The following is an 18019-nucleotide window of genomic DNA, read 5'->3' as shown; positions in this document are numbered from 1 at the left end:
TTCCCTCAGGGTGGAATGTGGGACAGTAATTTGAAATGCATCCTTCCTCCCCAAGTTGTTTTGGGTCACCGTGTTTATCACAGCACTAGGCATGCCCCAGTCACACCCAAAGAAAAATCAAGCTTTGCCGCTTTACTTGACTGAGTCTACCTTCCATCTGCTACTTTCATCTTTAACTTAGCTTAAAGAAAAAAAAAAAAAAAAACAGAGATGCAGGTGTAGACAGTACATTTAAGGCCAGAAGTCCATCTCCAACATCACAAAAAAGAAAGGAAGGGAAGAAGAGGTATTGTCATTGCTTCACACACACACACACACACACACACACACACACACAATGCTCTTTTCTCGTGTAAATCAGGTCAGGTGACCAAGATGACACCTGTACTATGGTTATCGGTGAGCAGCAACCACATCACCACTGAGGCCTCCCCTTTTGATCCAAACTGAAATGATTGTCAGTAAAGCATTTAAACTCCAGGCACAGGGCTGCAGAGCTGGCTCAGTGGTTAAGAGCACTGGCTGTTCTCCCAGGGGTTCAATTTAACTCCAGTTCCAGGAGATCTGCTACACTCCTCTGGACAGCAGACACCTAACAAGGTGTATAGATATATATGCAGGCAAAACCACTCATACACATAAAAATAAATAAAAGAAAATAAAGCTGTAAAAAAAAAAAAAAGAATAAAAACAAAATAAAAAGCCAGCTTGGTAATGTGTACCTGTAATTTAGGCACGGAAGAATCTATACCACCTGGCGATTACTGCCCTGTAGAGAAGCCCCTGAAGAAAAACACAGAGAGTTAAATAACGCTATAATTCATTCATCCTTGAACAACCGAAAGGTACCTTTACATACTATCTATGGAAAAGAAAGCAGCGGACTGTGGTGACTTATGCCTGTAATTCTAGCACTGGATAGGGAGACTGTTGTAGATCAGCCTGGGCTACACAGTAAGTAGTGGGCTAGCCAGCGCTACACAGCAAAACTCTCCCATCTCAGAAAAAGAGCCACATTATTAGATATAGTTCACACTCCCTTCAATATACCCAGACACTTAAGAGCTCACAACAACCTATGCTATTGCTTGGACTTCCTGGCCTCTGGGGTAGGAGCTAAACAACTCACTCTGTACTTGGAAGGCATACTGCACGGGATATTTTTTAAATGCTGTAAGGCTGGTCCCTGTGTTTAAGCAGCTCAGAGTCTAAAAACTAAGCCAAATCCATTAGTTTAGTAACACTAGATGGTATGATGAAGTATCATAAAGTCCCAAAGACCATGTGTTTTTGAGAATGCTGGTCAGGCTGACCTAGGACCAAATACTGCTATGTTTTCTCTTATTAACACGCTACCTTGAGTGAGTTATTTAACTTCTACATGAGTTTCCCCACCAACATGGCCTGGATATCTTTCACAGTTCTAACACTGTATGAGGTTAGCACAGACCCCATGGGACAAGGGCTGGCCACGGAAAAGTCTCTCATTCTAGCAGGTGCTGCGGTGCATCTGAAAGAGATGGGTAATTTGCTACAGCAGCTCACAGAAACGCATTATTAAGGACACAATGCAAGAACAGCCAAGTGGAGGAGATGCTCAGAGCAAGGAGGAAGGAATGGGTCCCCAGAGGTGCCACGCCTTCTGTAGACAGGCCACCCCCACACCCAGGATCTTCACAAGGTTCACTTTCTAGAAACTCCCCAAGATCATCCTTTAGGGGTTTTATGGAGGTTCTGCTTGGTAGGCAGGGTTGATAAAAATTATTAGTCATTTGTGATTAACTAATCCAGTCCCTTCCCCCTCAAAAGGTGGGGCGGGGAGGGACTGAAAGTTCTAACACCCAAACCATGTGGCTGGTTTCTCTGGTGGCCACCAATTCCTGCCTCTCAACCGATCCCAGGGAAGCTGAAGGGCTCTTCTTGTGAACAGTAAAACATTTTCCTCTCACTCTGAATAAAGAAATCTCAAGGTCCAGGAGGGCGGGACAAAGATCAAATATGTGTTTCCTATTATCAAACCTGTGCCTCAGGACTTGGACACTTTGGCAGCTCAGAATGCTTCCCTGAAATCTGAACCACTGGGAGATTCAGGCCAATGGGAATCTGCCCTGGAAGGCTTGTCAGATCATCCACTAAAACAGACCCATCATTATCATTCCTTATCCCTCCCCATTCCCTTCCCCTGAGGCTCAGGAGGGGAATCAGAACCCACAAAGAGATGAGAATAAGGACCTGGTTCAGATTGCCCTCGCCAACCTGGATCAGACTTCAGGGAATCTAATGTCAGGCACTTCACAGCCAGAATATTTAAAACACAATTTTGGTAAGGGTTTCCAGGCAACAATCATTTCAATCTAGGTGCACAGTAAAGCTTAAAGTATGACTACATAGAAATTCCTTTGCAAACTACATGTGACCGCAAAGGCGGTAGGTAGGTTCTTTAGCTAAAAGGTCTAGAATCTAATGTGGTTTCATAGGATGGTAGAGATCAGCAGGCCATATAGTACTCCTGACATCTCCCCTAAAGGTGGGTGATAGTCTAGGGAGGGAAGAGTCTGGGATAAGTATTCTGGGGAATTGGGTGAAGTGTGCCCCTATAGCAAAAGGTAGGTAGGTGAGTCTGCCTCCACAAATAGAAAATAGGTCACCAGGTCATTAACAAAATCTACCCTCAGTTTTCTGGATAGAATGAAGGTATTTGATTTTTACACCCCTCCCCCCTTGAGGAGACACCCCAGCTTGATTAACATCTCTGGTTCTCTTAGTGCTTCTCTGTGAGTAAAAGACCTTTGTGCCCCCAACACCTACCCCTGCTGATAAATCACACCCCTAAGCCATTCTATAGGAAAGTAAACTTCCCTAAAGGAAAGGTCTTAAGTCATAGCTGCATATAAAGTCCTGGGGCCTTAGCATTTCTGAAACAATATCCAAAAAAAGCACGCGCTGAACCACAGCAAGGACAAAGTGGCAACAGAATGGTAACAGGCGGGTGAGGTCTGGGAACGCAGTCACTAGCAAAATGCTAGAGGCCCTACTTTGGTCCTGAGCACAGAGTTAAGGCAAAAATCTATATCAGAGCACAAACCCGTGGGTTTGTCTTTCAGCACCGCAAAAAACTGAATAAAGACAAAGTGGCCCGGGTCCTAAGAATCGAATGAGTGAACACATGGGAGTAAAAACTAATACAACGTCACGCATATAATAAGTTCAGTGACTTCGCCTAAAGCCATTATCAGTGTAATTCAGAAGCGGGTGAGGCCAACAAGAGACAGAGCAGTTAACCGACTGTTCCAACAGTGGAGCAGGTCTTCAATTTCACCTGATTAGATAAAGACTTTACTCTTTCAGGGGGACACTGCCAAAGATGGGGGCATCTCCTCTGCTCTGGCCACCCCTACTGGTGTGAGCTGTCTTCACACTCTAAGAATTACCTACTCAGCCACTTCTCTCCCTGCCTGTCCATTAACCTACCCCCCTCTCATTCCTACACACCAGAGACTACATGAATTTCACTAACAAGGGACGCTGGATAAAACTGCTGGATTAATTAATTTCAGAGACCTGAACAAAAGGAGCAAGCTCCAGTTCAGCAATCCAGACCTAAAGAAGTACGCCCAGTATTAAATTCTATGTCAATAACCAAGCGTAAGGCCAGTTGAGTGGCTCGATGGGTGGATGCACAATCTTGAAGCCTGAGGACCTATTTGCTGAAAGGAGGGAAAAACCAACTCCTGGACGTCTTCTGCTGACCTCTCACGCCTAGATTCTCTCTCCCTCCATTCTTCCCCATATACACATAAAACAAATAAATAAATAAATGCTTTTTAAAAAAAAAAGACTCAAGTTAGAAGTAAGGCAAGATGGCTCAGTGGGTAAAGGCACTACTAGCTTTTAAACCCGACGACCTAACACAATGACACACATGGTGGGAAAAGGAGCACTAAGTCCAGCCAGATGCCCCTAACCTCCATCACACACACACACAATTCAAGTGCAAAGATCATGTCAACAGGGAAAGAAAGGAAGCAATCGCCATGACCACCCATGAGGGAACCACCAACAGACTATGGAAACACCTATGACACTCTGGGAATCAATCTACAAAATATAGCTAATTGAAAAGAAAAAAATCCGAGAGCATAAAACGTGATTTCAATTAAGCTAGACAAAATATTTTAAAACAATGCACAAATCTTCAAGAATTCATCATATGCCTGCGACCCATACAAGTTTCAGTACGTATTTGTTGATTGAAAACGCACATGAAGAAAAGAAAAACAGACCTGCTTTTGTGTTAAATATTCTACGCTGTTTGCATCTCTAAGAGGCTGCATTAATTAACTCCCTGTATTATTAAAATGAATGCCTTCAAGGTACAGGACTTGGATGTAGACCTTTTGAGGAGCATTAGCCGGGCATTAGCGAGGTATTAGCACTCCCAGGCGCAACTAGAGTTTTTATACAGCAAGCCCAAGCTCAAGAACTGACCGGGGAAAGTGCTGGGCTCGAAATGGTTGTACACCAGAGGGTTAGTGGCACCCTTGATCTAGAGGGCTTTCCTCCCGGGTTCTCAGGGGTACGTGTCCCCAGTCACGAGCCCTGGAGGAACCGAGGAGAAAAGCGCTTTGAGCAGGTGCTTACACGCGCATCCGTGGTTCCTGGGGAACACAGGGCTCAGATCTCCCAGCCTCGGCGCTGCGGACTCGGGACAGCGAGGTCCGCGGTGCGCTGCAGACAGGGTGCAGCGAGGACCACAGTCCCAGGACGCCCGCTTCTGCGCAGCCCCCTCTCCACCCCGCGCCCCGCTACTGCGGCCGCTGGAGACTCGCCGACACCTCTGAAAGAGCGGACTCTGTACTGGAAGATTAGCTCGTCGCCCGCCCGGACCTCCCATTGGGTCCCAACCGGCTGGCAGCGCCGCGGTGGGGGCAGGGCGGGGCGCCCGCAAGGGGGCTTCCAGACCGGAGGGGGGAGCGAAGTGGGCGGGGCGAGCAGGGTGGGAGGGGCAAGAGAGCCGGCTGTCCATCACAAGCCACGCCCCACAACACCCCACCGCAGCGGCGTGGCCCAAGTGGGATGGGCCCGAGTGCGCCTCGCCTGTGAGAAGCGGCTATTGGACAACCTGCAGGAAGGCGTGTACGTGGGGGGCGTGGCTAACGGCGCACGCTTCCTCAGGAGCCAATAGGATAGAAGAACAGGCAAGCGCTTCCGGGCTGTGAGCGGGGGAGGGTGGGATAAGATGGCGGCGGACACTGGGAGCTGGTGCGTGTACGCCGTGCTGCGGTGAGGATCTGGTGGCCTGAGCTCACGAGGGCGTGGAGGGTTTGGAGGCAGTCCAGATAAAGTCTGTAGAAGCGCTTTCTTCTTCGTGCCTCGGTTTACTTCAGTTGTTTCTCATGCCGATCACCTGTTTTCCTTAACTGGCTACCTGCTGCTTCGTAAACCAGTTGGTTGACCCTGCTACTTGACCATCTGTTGATTTCTTCTTTCCTGGTTGATGTTTAAAGTTGTAAATATATTGGTTTTTGCCTTTGAGATACGTATCGTTTCTTATGTAAGAATTACATAAAGTTAGTAGAAATAGGAGTGTTAACCACCCGGTGGTCACTACTATTGTAATAGTTCCATATTTCAAAAGTTTTTTCTGTCCTATGAAAGCCTACCTAAGTTCATATGTGTTTTTGTTCAGGTTGAACATTTATAGCTAGCGAAATAGCGTTCTGAAGAGCAGTGGATACATGCATTCTTGCCAGAGTTTGTATTACATCTTCCTTTCTGAGCTGTCTGCTTCAAGGTCTGTAGTGATTGCTAAAAATATGAATAGGCTAGTTTGTTCTAGCACCTTCTTGGCCTTTTCCTGATAAATGGAATGCTGCCAGCTCTGTACAGTGTGCATTGTAATGAGTGACTTTCTGCATTATAATGGTGACTGATAAGTAATCCAAAGCTTTGGATTACAGTTACCTATCTTCAAAACATTTGGTTTAAATATGGGTATATATTGGCTAGGAATCAAGTGTTTGCCTAACATCTATGAGGCCCTGAATCACCTCAGTCATCACCACTAAGGGGAAAAAAATTATTATTTTTGTTTTTTTGTTTTGTTTTGTTTTTGTTTTTTGAGACAGGGTTTCTCTGTATAGCCCTGGCTGTCCTGGAGCTCACTTTGTAGACCAGGCTGGCCTCGAACTCAGAAATCCGCCTGCCTCTGCCTCCCAAGTGCTAGGAATAAAGGCGTGCACCACCACTGCCCGGCATTTTTTTTTAAAATAATTTTCTTTATCAGACTTAGGAGCTACAGAACTTAATATTAAGCAAGTGTGTAAAAAGTAAACCTTAGTTTGTAGCTGACTTTTTAAGTTGACAACAGGTTGATTTTCACCTTTTATTTATCTCAGGTTTTTCTATTCACTCTTCTTTCCTGGACTGATGATATGCGGAGTTTTGTGTGTATGTTTGGTCATTGGCCTTTGGGTTATCAGGTGGCATCTACAGAGAAAGAAGAAGTCTGTGTCGACCAGCAAAAATGGAAAAGAACAAATGGTGGTTGCATTTTTCCATCCATACTGTAATGCAGGCGGCGGAGGAGAGAGAGTTCTGTGGTGTGCTTTGAGAGCCTTGCAGAAAAAGTAGGTATGCATCTTTCTTAGCTCAAATGTGGTGCTAAGATCATACTAAATTTTAGTTTCCCCAGATTTCAGTGTTGCACAGCTGTTATCCCAACTTTCCTAGAGTCTAAAGTGGGAGGATCATTGGAGCCCAGGAGTCATAAGCCATCCTGGGCAACATGAGAAGTACCTCTTAAAATGGGAATTTAAAAAGAAAAAAAGAAAAAGAAAAAGCTAGCTTTTAAAACATGCTTTTATTTCTCAGATGAAAACACTTAAGCTACATGAACAAAACCTGTCTAAGACTAGACCCTTCAAGATCCCATCCTGGTGCTAACGGCAGTTAATGCTTGCTGGAGATGGGGGAGTCATACTGCTTTGTGCTGTAGCCACTTGTAAGTTGCCTTTGTTTAAAACTCTCCCCCTGGGCTCACACAGGCAACCCTAATTAAATGCCCACATACCAGAAAAACACACGAAGGCAGGAGAAAGGCTTGCTGGGAAGAAGAGATTTGTTGGGCTGGGGAGGATGATAAGATAAGGGGGCCCAGGATATAATCTGAGCGCATGGTATACGTGAGAGCAAGTGGGGGTAGCCACATCATGAAAAATAATTTACTTGTTTTTGGTTTTACTGAGGCAGGGTCTCAATCTGTAGCTCTCTGGCCATCCTGGAACACACTCTGTAGATCAGGCTGACCTCAAACCCACTGCCACCCAAGTGCTGGGATTAAAGGTGTGCACCACTATGCCCAGCTGAAAATAATTTTTTAAGGAGTGTTATAACATATATAAATCTCTGGGATCTGTGTGAAACTTATCCAGGTAAGAACATAGTCCCAGATTCCCTTAGAGAAGCAACCTCAAATGATCTTAAGTGCAGTAATTTTCTTCCTTAGTTGGCATGCTTTTTAATTGAAAAATATTTACAATCGTTACAAAAAAAAGAAAGAAGTATATAGTTTTGGGGGAGCATGCATGTGTGCTTGTGAATGTAGAGGCCTGTGGCTGATAGTGGATGTCTTCCTCAGTTGCTTTCTACTTTTTGTTGAGGCAAAATCTCTAGCTAAACCTGGACCTCGGGCTTCCTGCCAATCCAGCTAGGCAGCTTGCCCAGAAATCCACTCGTCTCTGCCTTCCAGCGTGGTGGGATTACGAGTGGCTGCCACTTTTATGTGGGTGTGGAGTGTAGACAGTGGTTTTCACACTTGGTGGCGTGTGCTTTACCCACCGAGTCATCTCCGTGGCCCAAGTCTGGGTATAGTTATGTGTGTATGTTATCTACAGTGTGTTTAAAAGAATTTGTTATATTAGAACTAGTTAAGTAGCTGAGGAAGTCTGAAAATTGATGTAGCAAGGAAACAATATGTAAATAACTGTACTTCTTAATATGGAAATTAATTTTTTTAATGATTTTATCTCTTTTTATGTATTAGTACCAGCATGTATGAGTCTGTGATATACATGCTGTGCCCACAGAGGCCAGAAAAGGGCATGGGATCCTTATGAGTTACTATGTAGTACTGGGGATTGATCCCAAGTCTTTTGTAAGAACAAGTACACTGAGCCATGTCTCCAGATCCAGGAATTAATTTCTTAAAGGAATGTGATTAACTGTCCCCAGCCAGTCAAACTTCATTATGTAGCTTACATATTTGGTGGTGGAGGGGTGTTACAAATGAGGGGGGAGAATCCTAAGTAATGCTTTAAAGTTATAGTTCTATCAGGGCGAGGAGGGTAGCTTAGCAGTCAATAGTGTCTGGTGCTCTTCCAGAGGACCTGAGGTCAGTTCCCAGCACTCAAGCCACATGCTTGATAACTGCCTATAACCCTAGCCCTAAGGGGTCTAACACCTGCTTCTGCCTTCCAGAGGTCCCTACATACATGTGGCCTATACTCACACACAATTACATACAATACACATAAATAAAAATAAACCTTAATTAGAATGATGATCCTATTTCAAGACAACTTTAATGAATCTTAGTTTTTTGTTTTATTTCATTATCAATTTATAGGAAGAACTATTAAAATAAGGGTCCCCACCTATTTGTTTGTTTTGTGATGCTAAAGGTTGAACTCAGGACCTTGTGTATGTTGGGCAAGTGCCCTATAGCTAAACTCCTTAAAATAAAAATTTTTAATATGTCCTAAAAATGAAAACATCTAATATGTCAGAAATTTATGTTGGTGTTTGCTTCATTTAAAATCCATAGAGAAGGAATGGCAAATAGTTAGACATGATATCTTAATCTCATCAGCTAACTATAACAAAATACCTTCAGCTGGATAGTTTATAGACAAAAGAAAGTTATCGCTCATAGTTCCAGAGGTTGACAAATCCTCAGTCAAGAGCCAGAGGATGTGACTCTGTACATAACTGCCTTTTGCTGCATTCCCATGTTGTGATGGGGTGACCAGACTCCTTCAGTCCTCTTAGAAGACACCACAGAGGGTCTGTGTGGAGCTCAGGGGTAAAGGGTATGTGACACATGCACAAGGCCTTGGGTTCAGTCTTCAGCAGCACAGAAATATCACTTTAAGAAGGTACAGTTACTGGTCACCTCCCCTCCCCCCATGATGAGTCCCTTTCCTTTTAATGCCCCTTTATTAGAGACTAGATTTCAACAGACAAGTTTGCAGGTGACAGTCAAAACACAGCACAGGGTCTCATCAGAAAGATTAAGAATAGAAACCCAGAGAAGGGATGGAGTCGGTTTAAATTCAATAAATGAAAAGTAGTAGAAAACATTTTTAGTATAAAAATAAGTCTGCTTATGATTATAAGGAAATTGTAACATTTGGCTTAATTTTAACCTAAATTAATGACATTTTATTTCAGGTATCCTGAAGCAGTTTATGTTGTGTATACTGGTGACATTAATGTCAGTGGTCAACAGATACTAGACGGTGCTTTCAGAAGGTTTAACATCAAGTTGGTTCACCCAGTGCAGTTTGTTTTCTTAAGGAAACGCTACCTTGTGGAAGATTCCCGGTATCCTCACTTCACATTGCTAGGCCAAAGTCTTGGATCCATTCTTCTCGGCTGGGAAGCTCTGATGCAGCGCGTTCCTGATGTTTACATCGACTCAATGGGATACGCCTTCACACTCCCTCTGTTTAAGTATGTGGGAGGTTGCCGAGTGGGAAGCTATGTTCACTATCCCACGATCAGCACTGACATGCTGTCTGTGGTGAAGAATCAGAATCCTGGATTTAATAACGCTGCTTTCATTAGCAGAAATGCTCTCCTCAGCAAAGCAAAGCTCATCTATTACTATGTATTTGCTTTTGTGTATGGCCTTGTTGGGTCTTGCAGTGACATAGTCATGGTTAATTCTTCGTGGACACTAAACCACATCCTCTCACTGTGGAAGGTTGGGCATTGCACTCACATTGTTTATCCACCTTGTGATGTGCAGACATTTCTGGACATCCCCTTACATGAGAAGAAGGTGAGCCCAGGGCATTTGCTGGTTTCCATTGGCCAGTTCAGACCTGAAAAGAATCATGCTTTGCAGATCAAAGCCTTTGCTAAATTGCTAAATGAGAAAGCAGCTGAGTCAGGCCATTCTCTTAAACTTGTCCTTATTGGAGGGTGTCGCAACAAAGATGATGAGTTTAGAGTAAACCAACTGAGAAGTCTATCTGAGAATTTGGGAGTTCAAGAAAATGTGGAATTTAAAATAAACATTTCATTTGATGAATTGAAGAATTACTTGTCTGAAGCGACCATCGGTCTGCATACTATGTGGAATGAGCATTTTGGGATTGGTGAGTTATGTTTTGTTTTTTAACAAGTTGTTTGATACTGCAAGATGTGAATTAGGTCCTAATTACATTTCTGTGGCTGTGACAAACATGATCAAGGCAACTTAGGAAAGAAATACCGGGACCTCGTGGTGTCGTGGGGTTAGACTCCATGGTAGCAGCACAAAGGCATGGTGGCTAAAAACTTACATCTTGATCTACAAGTTGAAGCCAGAGAAAAATGCACAGAGACTGGTGTGAGTCTTTTGAAATGTCAAGGCCCACTCCCAGTGACACACCTCCTCCAACTAGGCCACACCTCCTAATCCTTCGCAAACAGTTCCACCAACTGGAAACCACACATTCAAATATATAAGCTTATGAGAAACATTCTCCTTCAAAACACTACAGTTGTTTTGATAAAATGATATTGTTCTGGAAGCCTCTACTTGGTCTATGAGTTCTGTTCCTTTAGAGAACCCTGACTAATACAGAGTGACTCAGGCAGCTACAGATGTGGTGAAGATGGGGTGAGTGAGAACCAGAGGAGCCTCAGGAAAGAGCTGAGCAGGAGCGATCGGGTGAGCAGACAGAAGAAAGGGCGGCTATAGAAAAAGGTGGTGGAGTGTGCTTTAGAAACATGGAGCTGGTCTTTGGTGACAAAAAGAAAGGGCAGCTGGGCCCCAGGCCCTAGTGTCCTTGGGAAAGCAGTGTGGCAAGAGAACAGGACACAAAGGTGGAAGCATGGCAGGCTGAGCGGAGGTAGAGGAGAGCAGCACTGCTGGGTCTGCTTAGAGAGGACTGGAAGGAGCACAGCTAGGACAGGCAGGGGCAGGCTAGGCCTTTACACCTCCTGGGCATCAGTTGACAGGTGACAACAGAAACTTACCTGTGAGCAGCAGCACACTTAGCTCTCTGAGGTCCTTACACTGTTATCTGCTGCTGTTATTGGCCTCTGAAAACTTTACTTTTGGTGTTGTCTTCCTCTTGTTTCTGATATTTGTCAATCTTTTGTCATCCTGACAGTGTTGTCTAGCCTTCTATTCTGTGTAGTATATTCATTTTTCCCTTATTTTGAGACAGAGTCTCAGAGTCCAGCCTGGCCCTGAAACCTTGATCTTCCTGCAACTCCCTCCCAGTGGCTGGGATTATAGGTTTACACCATCATATGTAGTTTTTCTGTGGGGCTAGGGTTCAAACCCAGGATTTCATAAGTGCTAGGCAGGCACTCTACCCACTGAGCTACACCCTCAGCCCCAGTGTACTGACTTTACAGAGCATTTCTGTAGATTCCATCTAAGGACTAAAGAGCATAAGCGCGAGCAGTTGGGAGCTCACTGGGCAGCATGAGGACCTAGGCCAGTCCCAGCACCTGTGTAAAAGGCAGCTGTGGCAGCATACCTGTGACTCACCGCCACCACTGGTGGTAGTGCTGGAGTCTAGGGCGGTGGGTCTCAACCCTCATAGTGCTGTCACCCTTTAATACCATTCTCATGTCATGGTGACTCCCAGCCATAAAATTATTTTTGTTACTACTTCATGACTATAATTTTGCTACTATTCTGAATCATAATGTAAAATATCTGTTTTCTGGTGGTCTTAGGCAACTCCTGTGGAAGGGTCCTTTAATCCAAAGGGATTGTGACCCCCAGGTTGAGATCAACTGGTCCAGTGGATCTTTAGCTCATTGGCCAGCCAGTCTAGACTCCAAACCAGTGAGTGTCTCCACAGTGAGTGGAGAGCAATAGAGCAAGCCAACTTGTGGCTTCCATGGGTCCATTCACAGGCAGGTGCACACAGCCCTTAACAGCATTTTACTTTGTATCATGTTAATAATCAGATTTCTAGACTCAGAAATACTTAACTGAATGTTTCACGGGGCTCAGAACGTTTGAAGGTTCATGTTCATCAAAACATAAGGCATGTGGTCTCTGTTCTCTCTCTCAGGAGTTGTCGAGTGTATGGCAGCTGGCACAGTTATCCTTGCGCACAACTCAGGAGGCCCAAAGCTGGACATTGTCATTCCTCATGAAGGACAGATAACTGGCTTTCTGGCTGAGAGTGAAGAAGGCTATGCTGACTCTATGGCTCACATTCTTTCTCTGTCTGCAGAAGAGAGACTCCAAATCAGGAAGAATGCTAGAGCGTCTATAAGCAGATTCTCCGACCAGGAGTTTGAAGTAGCATTCCTGGGTTCCATGGAGAAGTTACTTACTTAGTGCTCAGTCTGCACAGTCCAGGTATTTTATACAGCATGGAGCTGGAGCTATAGGTCGTGAGAGAGCCTGTGCTTCGTGTGTGCGAGTCCCGAGCTCCATCTCCAGCACCAAAAGTAAAAGGAAACACCTTCACCTGTAAATATTTCCTAAATTTATTCTTTATCGTAATAAAAGCGGCCTGAGCAACAGTCTCAGCAGTAGGTATATAGGCAAGGCAGTAGTTAACAAAAGGCAGAATTAATCTTTATGGAAAAAGTAATCTCGCGTAGCTTTTTCTTTTTCTTTTTGAGACAGGGTTTCTCTGTGTAGCCCTGGCTGTTCTAGAACTCACTCTGTAGACCAGGCTGGCCTTGAACTCATAGAGATCCGCCCGCCTCTGTCTCCCGAGTGCTGGGACTAAAGGCGTGCCACCACACCCAGCTTCATGTAGCTCAATGTACAGATTTTTACTAACTGTTTGCTCTCAAAGTCTGAGCAGTACAGATTTCAAAGAAAAAAATTACCAGTCAAATTTCCATATACTCATACATCTTTTAATCTTTTCCTTTCCTTGTCCTAATCCCTGAGTGTTCCTGCCTCCACCTCCCAGAATGCACCAGTGTGTGCAGTGCTGGTGATGGAATCCAGGGCCTCCTGCAGTCTAGACAAGCACTAGCACTCTGCCAACTGAGCCGTATCCTAAGCCCCAAACCCTGCTTTTCAAGTCACTTCTGCTTGCGAGAACATAAAATAATATTTCCTGGGGTTTTTAATCTGTTCTGTGATGCTGGAGCACCATGTAGAGCCTCAGAGTGTGAGGAAGAGCAGGGACCTGTACGCTGCCACCACAGAGTGTACTGAGCTGATCTCAAAGACTGCCTTCCAAAGGGAAGGGGGGTGCTGAAAGAAACCGCAGGCTATCAGCTGGCACTCTCAAAATGCATTCCTAAATTTTGGATTAAATTCTGTTTGAGGGGTGGGTTTAGGGTTAGAGATTGAACCTAGAGCCATGCTCATGGTACACAAGTGTTCTAACCCCTGAGCTACTTTACCTCAACTCCAGGAGTGCCGAAATAACAGTGTGGGTGACCCTTTTAAGTACACCTATTAATTTCCTTAAAAGGAAGAAGAAACTTCAAACAGGCATCTCGAATCCTACACCTAAAGTATCAGTTAGGAGATGGGGTGGACTCATTTCTTCATGGGTGTGTACAAATATGTTAAAGTCAAAACAGGCAGCCATCTTTCCCATAACTAGGTTTGTATGGAAATTGGAGTTTGTATGGGTTTCTCATCTCTTTAACAGTCCCATTTAAGGCTAAAAGTCAGCCTCAGTTCATTCAAGAGAATATCAAGCTAAGTTGCTTTTCTGAAACGGACCATGTATTTATAATGTATATACATATATATTTCTGTGTATAAATACGCATACATAGTTTTAATGAACTTTTCTCTCTCTTCTGGACTGACATATGAGCCAAAGACCACCTAACAGAAAACCCAACCCCAGACACGAGACGCTTCCTTTTTTATTGCCCAGGGTTGTCCTAGAGACTCCCCAAAGCATACAGCCTATTGCTTTTGCCCTTGGTTACGCCTAGAGGTGGAAGGTAAATCCCAACTGCTGAAGACACAATGAACTGACCTGAAAGTGCACAGAGAGAGAGAGAGAGAGAGAGTTGTTGCTGCTGTCCCAGGACTGGCTTTCATGGTATGAAGGTGCCAGGCAAGCTTCCAAAGGGGAAGGGCAACCAACAGGCCGACCCAGCTATCCCACCTATAAACCACATCGAAAACTAGCATGGCACGCACACTTGACAATAACCAACAGCTCTTAAATTGGACACAGCCTGCTCAACTAGGAGAACCTAGCTAACTATTCGGCACTAGAGAACAGCCACTGTTTACAAAACCAGCATAATTCCTAACAACAATCTATAAACATTTGTCTAGACTCTTAAACTATACAGTTCTTCAAGTATAGCCTACAAACTAATGCCAACTTACACATTTTCTCTCTTTAAATGAATATGCATTTCACTGAGGACTCTTTCCTAGACCCCTAGAGATCTCACTGTGAGTGAGGCAGATACAGTCTTAACACGTGATGATATAGAGGTCTGTTGGCTGTTTACCAATTTAATTTAATTTAGCACTACAAAAACAATTTTTTTTTAAATCGTAACCACTAGTAGTAAAGGTTTTCTGTACTCCCATTATTACAGATAGATGTGATTACAACTCTGTAGTTTCTTGGTTTCTTAGTAGCTGAAAATCAGTATAAATTTCACCTGGTCTCTATTCTGCGTAACTGGCAGGTGTGTGGGGGCTGAGGCTGTGACTCTGTAAGAAGCTGGCTGTAACATGTGAGCAAGCTTGAGCCACAGCACAGCAACAAGTGATTATGTACAGATGGGACTGTAAAGGCAGCATTCACCATTCTGTACATACATAGTTCCTTCTAGTTAAATGAATTACCCACACAGTTTGGCATTGGTGTTAGAGCATACAAAAGAGGCACACTGTCTCTTCCAGCTGGTTGGTTGGTTTGATTGTTGGTTGGTTTTGCTTTGTTTGGATCTCCCTAGCTTCTTTATCTATTCCCAATTACATTGTTGATTCACTACTGTGGAAACTCAGCAAATCATCAGGTGGGGTTGGAGATAATTCAGTCTACAAAGATTTCAGAGACTGGAGGTGGACGGGACCTTCCACAATCTCTATTTTGTTTTCAACTTTACAGACCAAAACAATTTAAAAGAACTGAGTTGACAAAACTGGTTAATGACAGAATCAGGATTCTGGCCTGGTCTTGGCCCACTCTGTTAAGGCCAGTCTTTGAGGTAAAATTTGTCTGTAGCCCACACAGCCTACACAAAGTAATAGGACTTTAAAGTAATTCTAGAAGTTAGAATGAACATAGATTGGGAATGTGGTAAAAGAAACGATTCTCAATTTCTTAAAAAACACGTTTTCACTAACTTTTCAACGTTATTTTAATGGGTTAGAAGCATATGATTGATTTACAGCATTCCTAATCATGTTTTACAGAGGTTTACTTTTTACTAGATTTCAGGTGGGTACTGTGTGAAACAGTGAGACTCATTTTTATCTGTTTCTGTGAGTCTTCTCAGTGGTTGTTAAGTCCACTACAACTATGATTTTCCTCCTCGGTGGTCCAAGCATTCAGTTTTGAGTCCACAACAGCGGATGTTCAAATTCCTGTTTACATTGATACCGCAACTGTGAAGTATCCATTACCTAGTCTTTGTATAATATATTTATATCTCATTGTGATGTAGAGCTGTTGATACAAAATTGTATCTAAATGTGTCAGGTGGTTTCGTTCATTCAATTAAAATGTTTTTACATCATCTTTCCCTTTCCTCCTTACCTTCCCACCTTTCTACCTCTGGAGTTCATGGTCTCTTTTCCTTGAATGATTATTGCTACATATGTATGCAAATAAATGTATAAATGCAACCTGCTGGCTCCCTTTGGTGTTGCTTGTATGTATTTGCTTTTAGGATGGTAATGGATAAACAGTTGGCGGGTTCATCCCTGAGGAGAGCTAATTCTCTCTCAGCACTCATTCATTCCCTGCAGCTCTTCATCTAAGGCAGTGATTCTCAACCACTTTAGGGTCACATATCAGATATTTACATTACAATTCATAACAGCAAATTATAGTTATGAAATAATTTTATGATTGGGGGTCACCAGAACATGAGGAGCTAAGCTTTAGAACCACTGATGGAGGGTTGGACCATATACATTTTCTTCACCATATCAATTCACGGTGTGGTTATTGTTTAGGTCTTGTTTGGGCATATTGTTGATACTTTGTGAGTGTAAATTCCCCGTCATATCTAGAAGACAGAATAGTGCAGCAGACTACTTGGTCCTCTGGCTCTTAAAAATCGTTCTGTCCCTCTCCTCTGTAATGTTCACTGAGCCTTAGGTTAGTGTTGTAGGTGTATCAGTTGGGACTGAGAGCCCCACAGACAGTTGTTCTCCATATTTTGACCAGATTTAGCCTGCGATGGTTCTTATGTGCTGCAAAAAGGCACTTCTTTGATCAGAAGTGAAAGCCACACTTACCTGTGACTATAAAGGTAAGTATTTAGAATACAGTTAGGAAATAACCCTGACTTGTAGAAGGGGCAGTAATACATTCTTCTCCAAAATCCATAACCTCACTAATAAGGTGTGATTTCCCTTCTGTTGAAGGGGGAGAGGCCTTACATTCAATTTGGCAGCTAATAGTTACCATCAGTATATAATTACCACTCTTACACCTTTTGGGACAGCTTGTCATGCTGGTCATTGTTATGTTTATAGGCATCACAGCTGACTAAGACTATTGATTTCCATCCTTTGGAAGCTTGCAAAGCCCCTTTTAGTATTCTGAGATCTAGTCCTCAGGGAGGAAGCTTCCAATCAGATCACCTGAGTCCTACAAGTCTTGGGTCCAAACTGTGATGTCTTCAGCAATAGCAAATGACCTTCAACTTCTGGGAGGCAACAAGGATGATAGCAATAGCCTATAATTGTTTGGAGAGTCTCTTAATCTCCCCTGATCAACAACTCAGAAAGAGGCTTCTGATGCCTGGTACTGGGGATTTTATTAAATAGCCTCTCTATTTTATTAAATAGGGAGTGGGAACGTCCTGAATCTGCTGGAAGAACAAATCCTCTTAAAACTGAACCATTCTTCTGGCTCTTTATAAACCTTTAAAGCAAGTTAGCTATAGATGTATCTCACATACTTGGTTTTGGTGTTGGAGATCAAACCCAAGTTCCCATGCATGCTAAGCATGTACCTTATCTCTGAGCTGTACCACCAGTGTAATAACAATTATGCTCTATTGTAATAATTTCCAGAGAATGTTACAGGATAATCATAGAAGCAAAATTATAATAAGGACCAGTGTTATTAGTGCTTTCAGAATATGTGTTTAAATTATGTAAAAGTATCACTGACTACAAAACCTTGTTATAAATAAATGAGAGTACATCTGTGGGGCTGGAGAGATGGCTCAGCAGTTAAGAGCACCGACTGCTCTTTCAGAGGTCCTGAGTTCAATTGCCAGCAACCACATGGTGGCTCTCAACCATCTGTAATGGGATCTGATGCTCTCTTCTGGTATGCCTAAAAACAGCTATAGCGTACTCATATACATTAAATAAATAAATAGTTCTTTTTAAAATAAGAGTGCATCTGTGTTTCTTTTTTTAAAAAAAGTTAACTTCTGTGACATAGCTACAATTAGAACTTTTGTAATTTTCTAGAAGAAAACTATCACTGCAATTTACCTCACTTCTCCTGTTCTTCTTCTAACTCTGTACTCACCCCAGAGTCTAAGATCACCCTATCTTTCGGAAAACAGTGATTCCAGTAATCTGTTGTAGTCTGTTCCAGTCTCACTAACATTTGAGCAAGGACCAGTGGAGTAGTTGCCA

The 18019-nt window shown here is 43.4% G+C and overlaps 2 protein-coding genes across 6 annotated transcripts in view; one reads left to right on the top strand and one right to left on the bottom strand.

The window, feature by feature from the left end:
* Positions 1 to 4952, bottom strand: part of Atp7b (ATPase copper transporting beta) — a 70453-nt gene extending 65501 nt beyond the window's left edge. For 2 of the 3 annotated variants that reach the window (XM_085844115.1, XM_085844114.1), the window contains exon 1: positions 4642 to 4952. The gene's annotated coding sequence lies outside the window, so the exon portion shown is untranslated. Of the gene's footprint in view, positions 1 to 4488; positions 4590 to 4641 lie in introns of those variants that run through there. The other variant, XM_085844116.1, reaches the window with a different exon arrangement.
* A 275-nt stretch (positions 4953 to 5227) lies between these two features.
* Alg11 (ALG11 alpha-1,2-mannosyltransferase) lies at positions 5228 to 17769 on the top strand. Of its 3 annotated transcripts, none has more exons than XM_021170684.2 (4): positions 5228 to 5283; positions 6399 to 6629; positions 9451 to 10382; positions 12306 to 17769. In XM_021170684.2, exons 1-4 carry the CDS (start codon positions 5240 to 5242, stop codon positions 12575 to 12577), a joined length of 1479 nt encoding a protein of 492 aa, XP_021026343.2. In that variant the 5' UTR covers positions 5228 to 5239; the 3' UTR covers positions 12578 to 17769. The 3 variants fall into 3 exon arrangements, with proteins under 3 accessions (XP_021026343.2, XP_085700238.1, XP_029336645.2); XM_085844112.1 differs by having other exon boundaries at positions 5235 to 5262; XM_029480785.2 differs by lacking the exon at positions 5228 to 5283 and adding an exon at positions 5360 to 5446.
* The last annotated feature ends 250 nt before the right edge of the window (positions 17770 to 18019 follow it).

Source organism: Mus caroli, unplaced genomic scaffold (assembly GCF_978045245.1).
Source record: "Mus caroli unplaced genomic scaffold, Mus_caroli_1 scaffold_10, whole genome shotgun sequence".
Classification (NCBI taxonomy): domain Eukaryota; kingdom Metazoa; phylum Chordata; class Mammalia; order Rodentia; family Muridae; genus Mus; species Mus caroli.
Note: the sequence above shows the minus strand (reverse complement) of the source record. Positions and strands in the feature narration are given on the sequence as shown.

Coding starts and splice junctions, on each gene's coding strand:
- Alg11 (XM_021170684.2), top strand. CDS start 5,240: ATGGCGGCGGACACTGGGAGCTGGTGCGTGTACGCCGTGCTGCG. Junction 5,284..6,398: donor TGCGTGTACGCCGTGCTGCG/GTGAGGATCTGG, acceptor TATTTATCTCAG/GTTTTTCTATTCACTCTTCT. Junction 10,383..12,305: donor GAATGAGCATTTTGGGATTG/GTGAGTTATGTT, acceptor TCTCTCTCTCAG/GAGTTGTCGAGTGTATGGCA.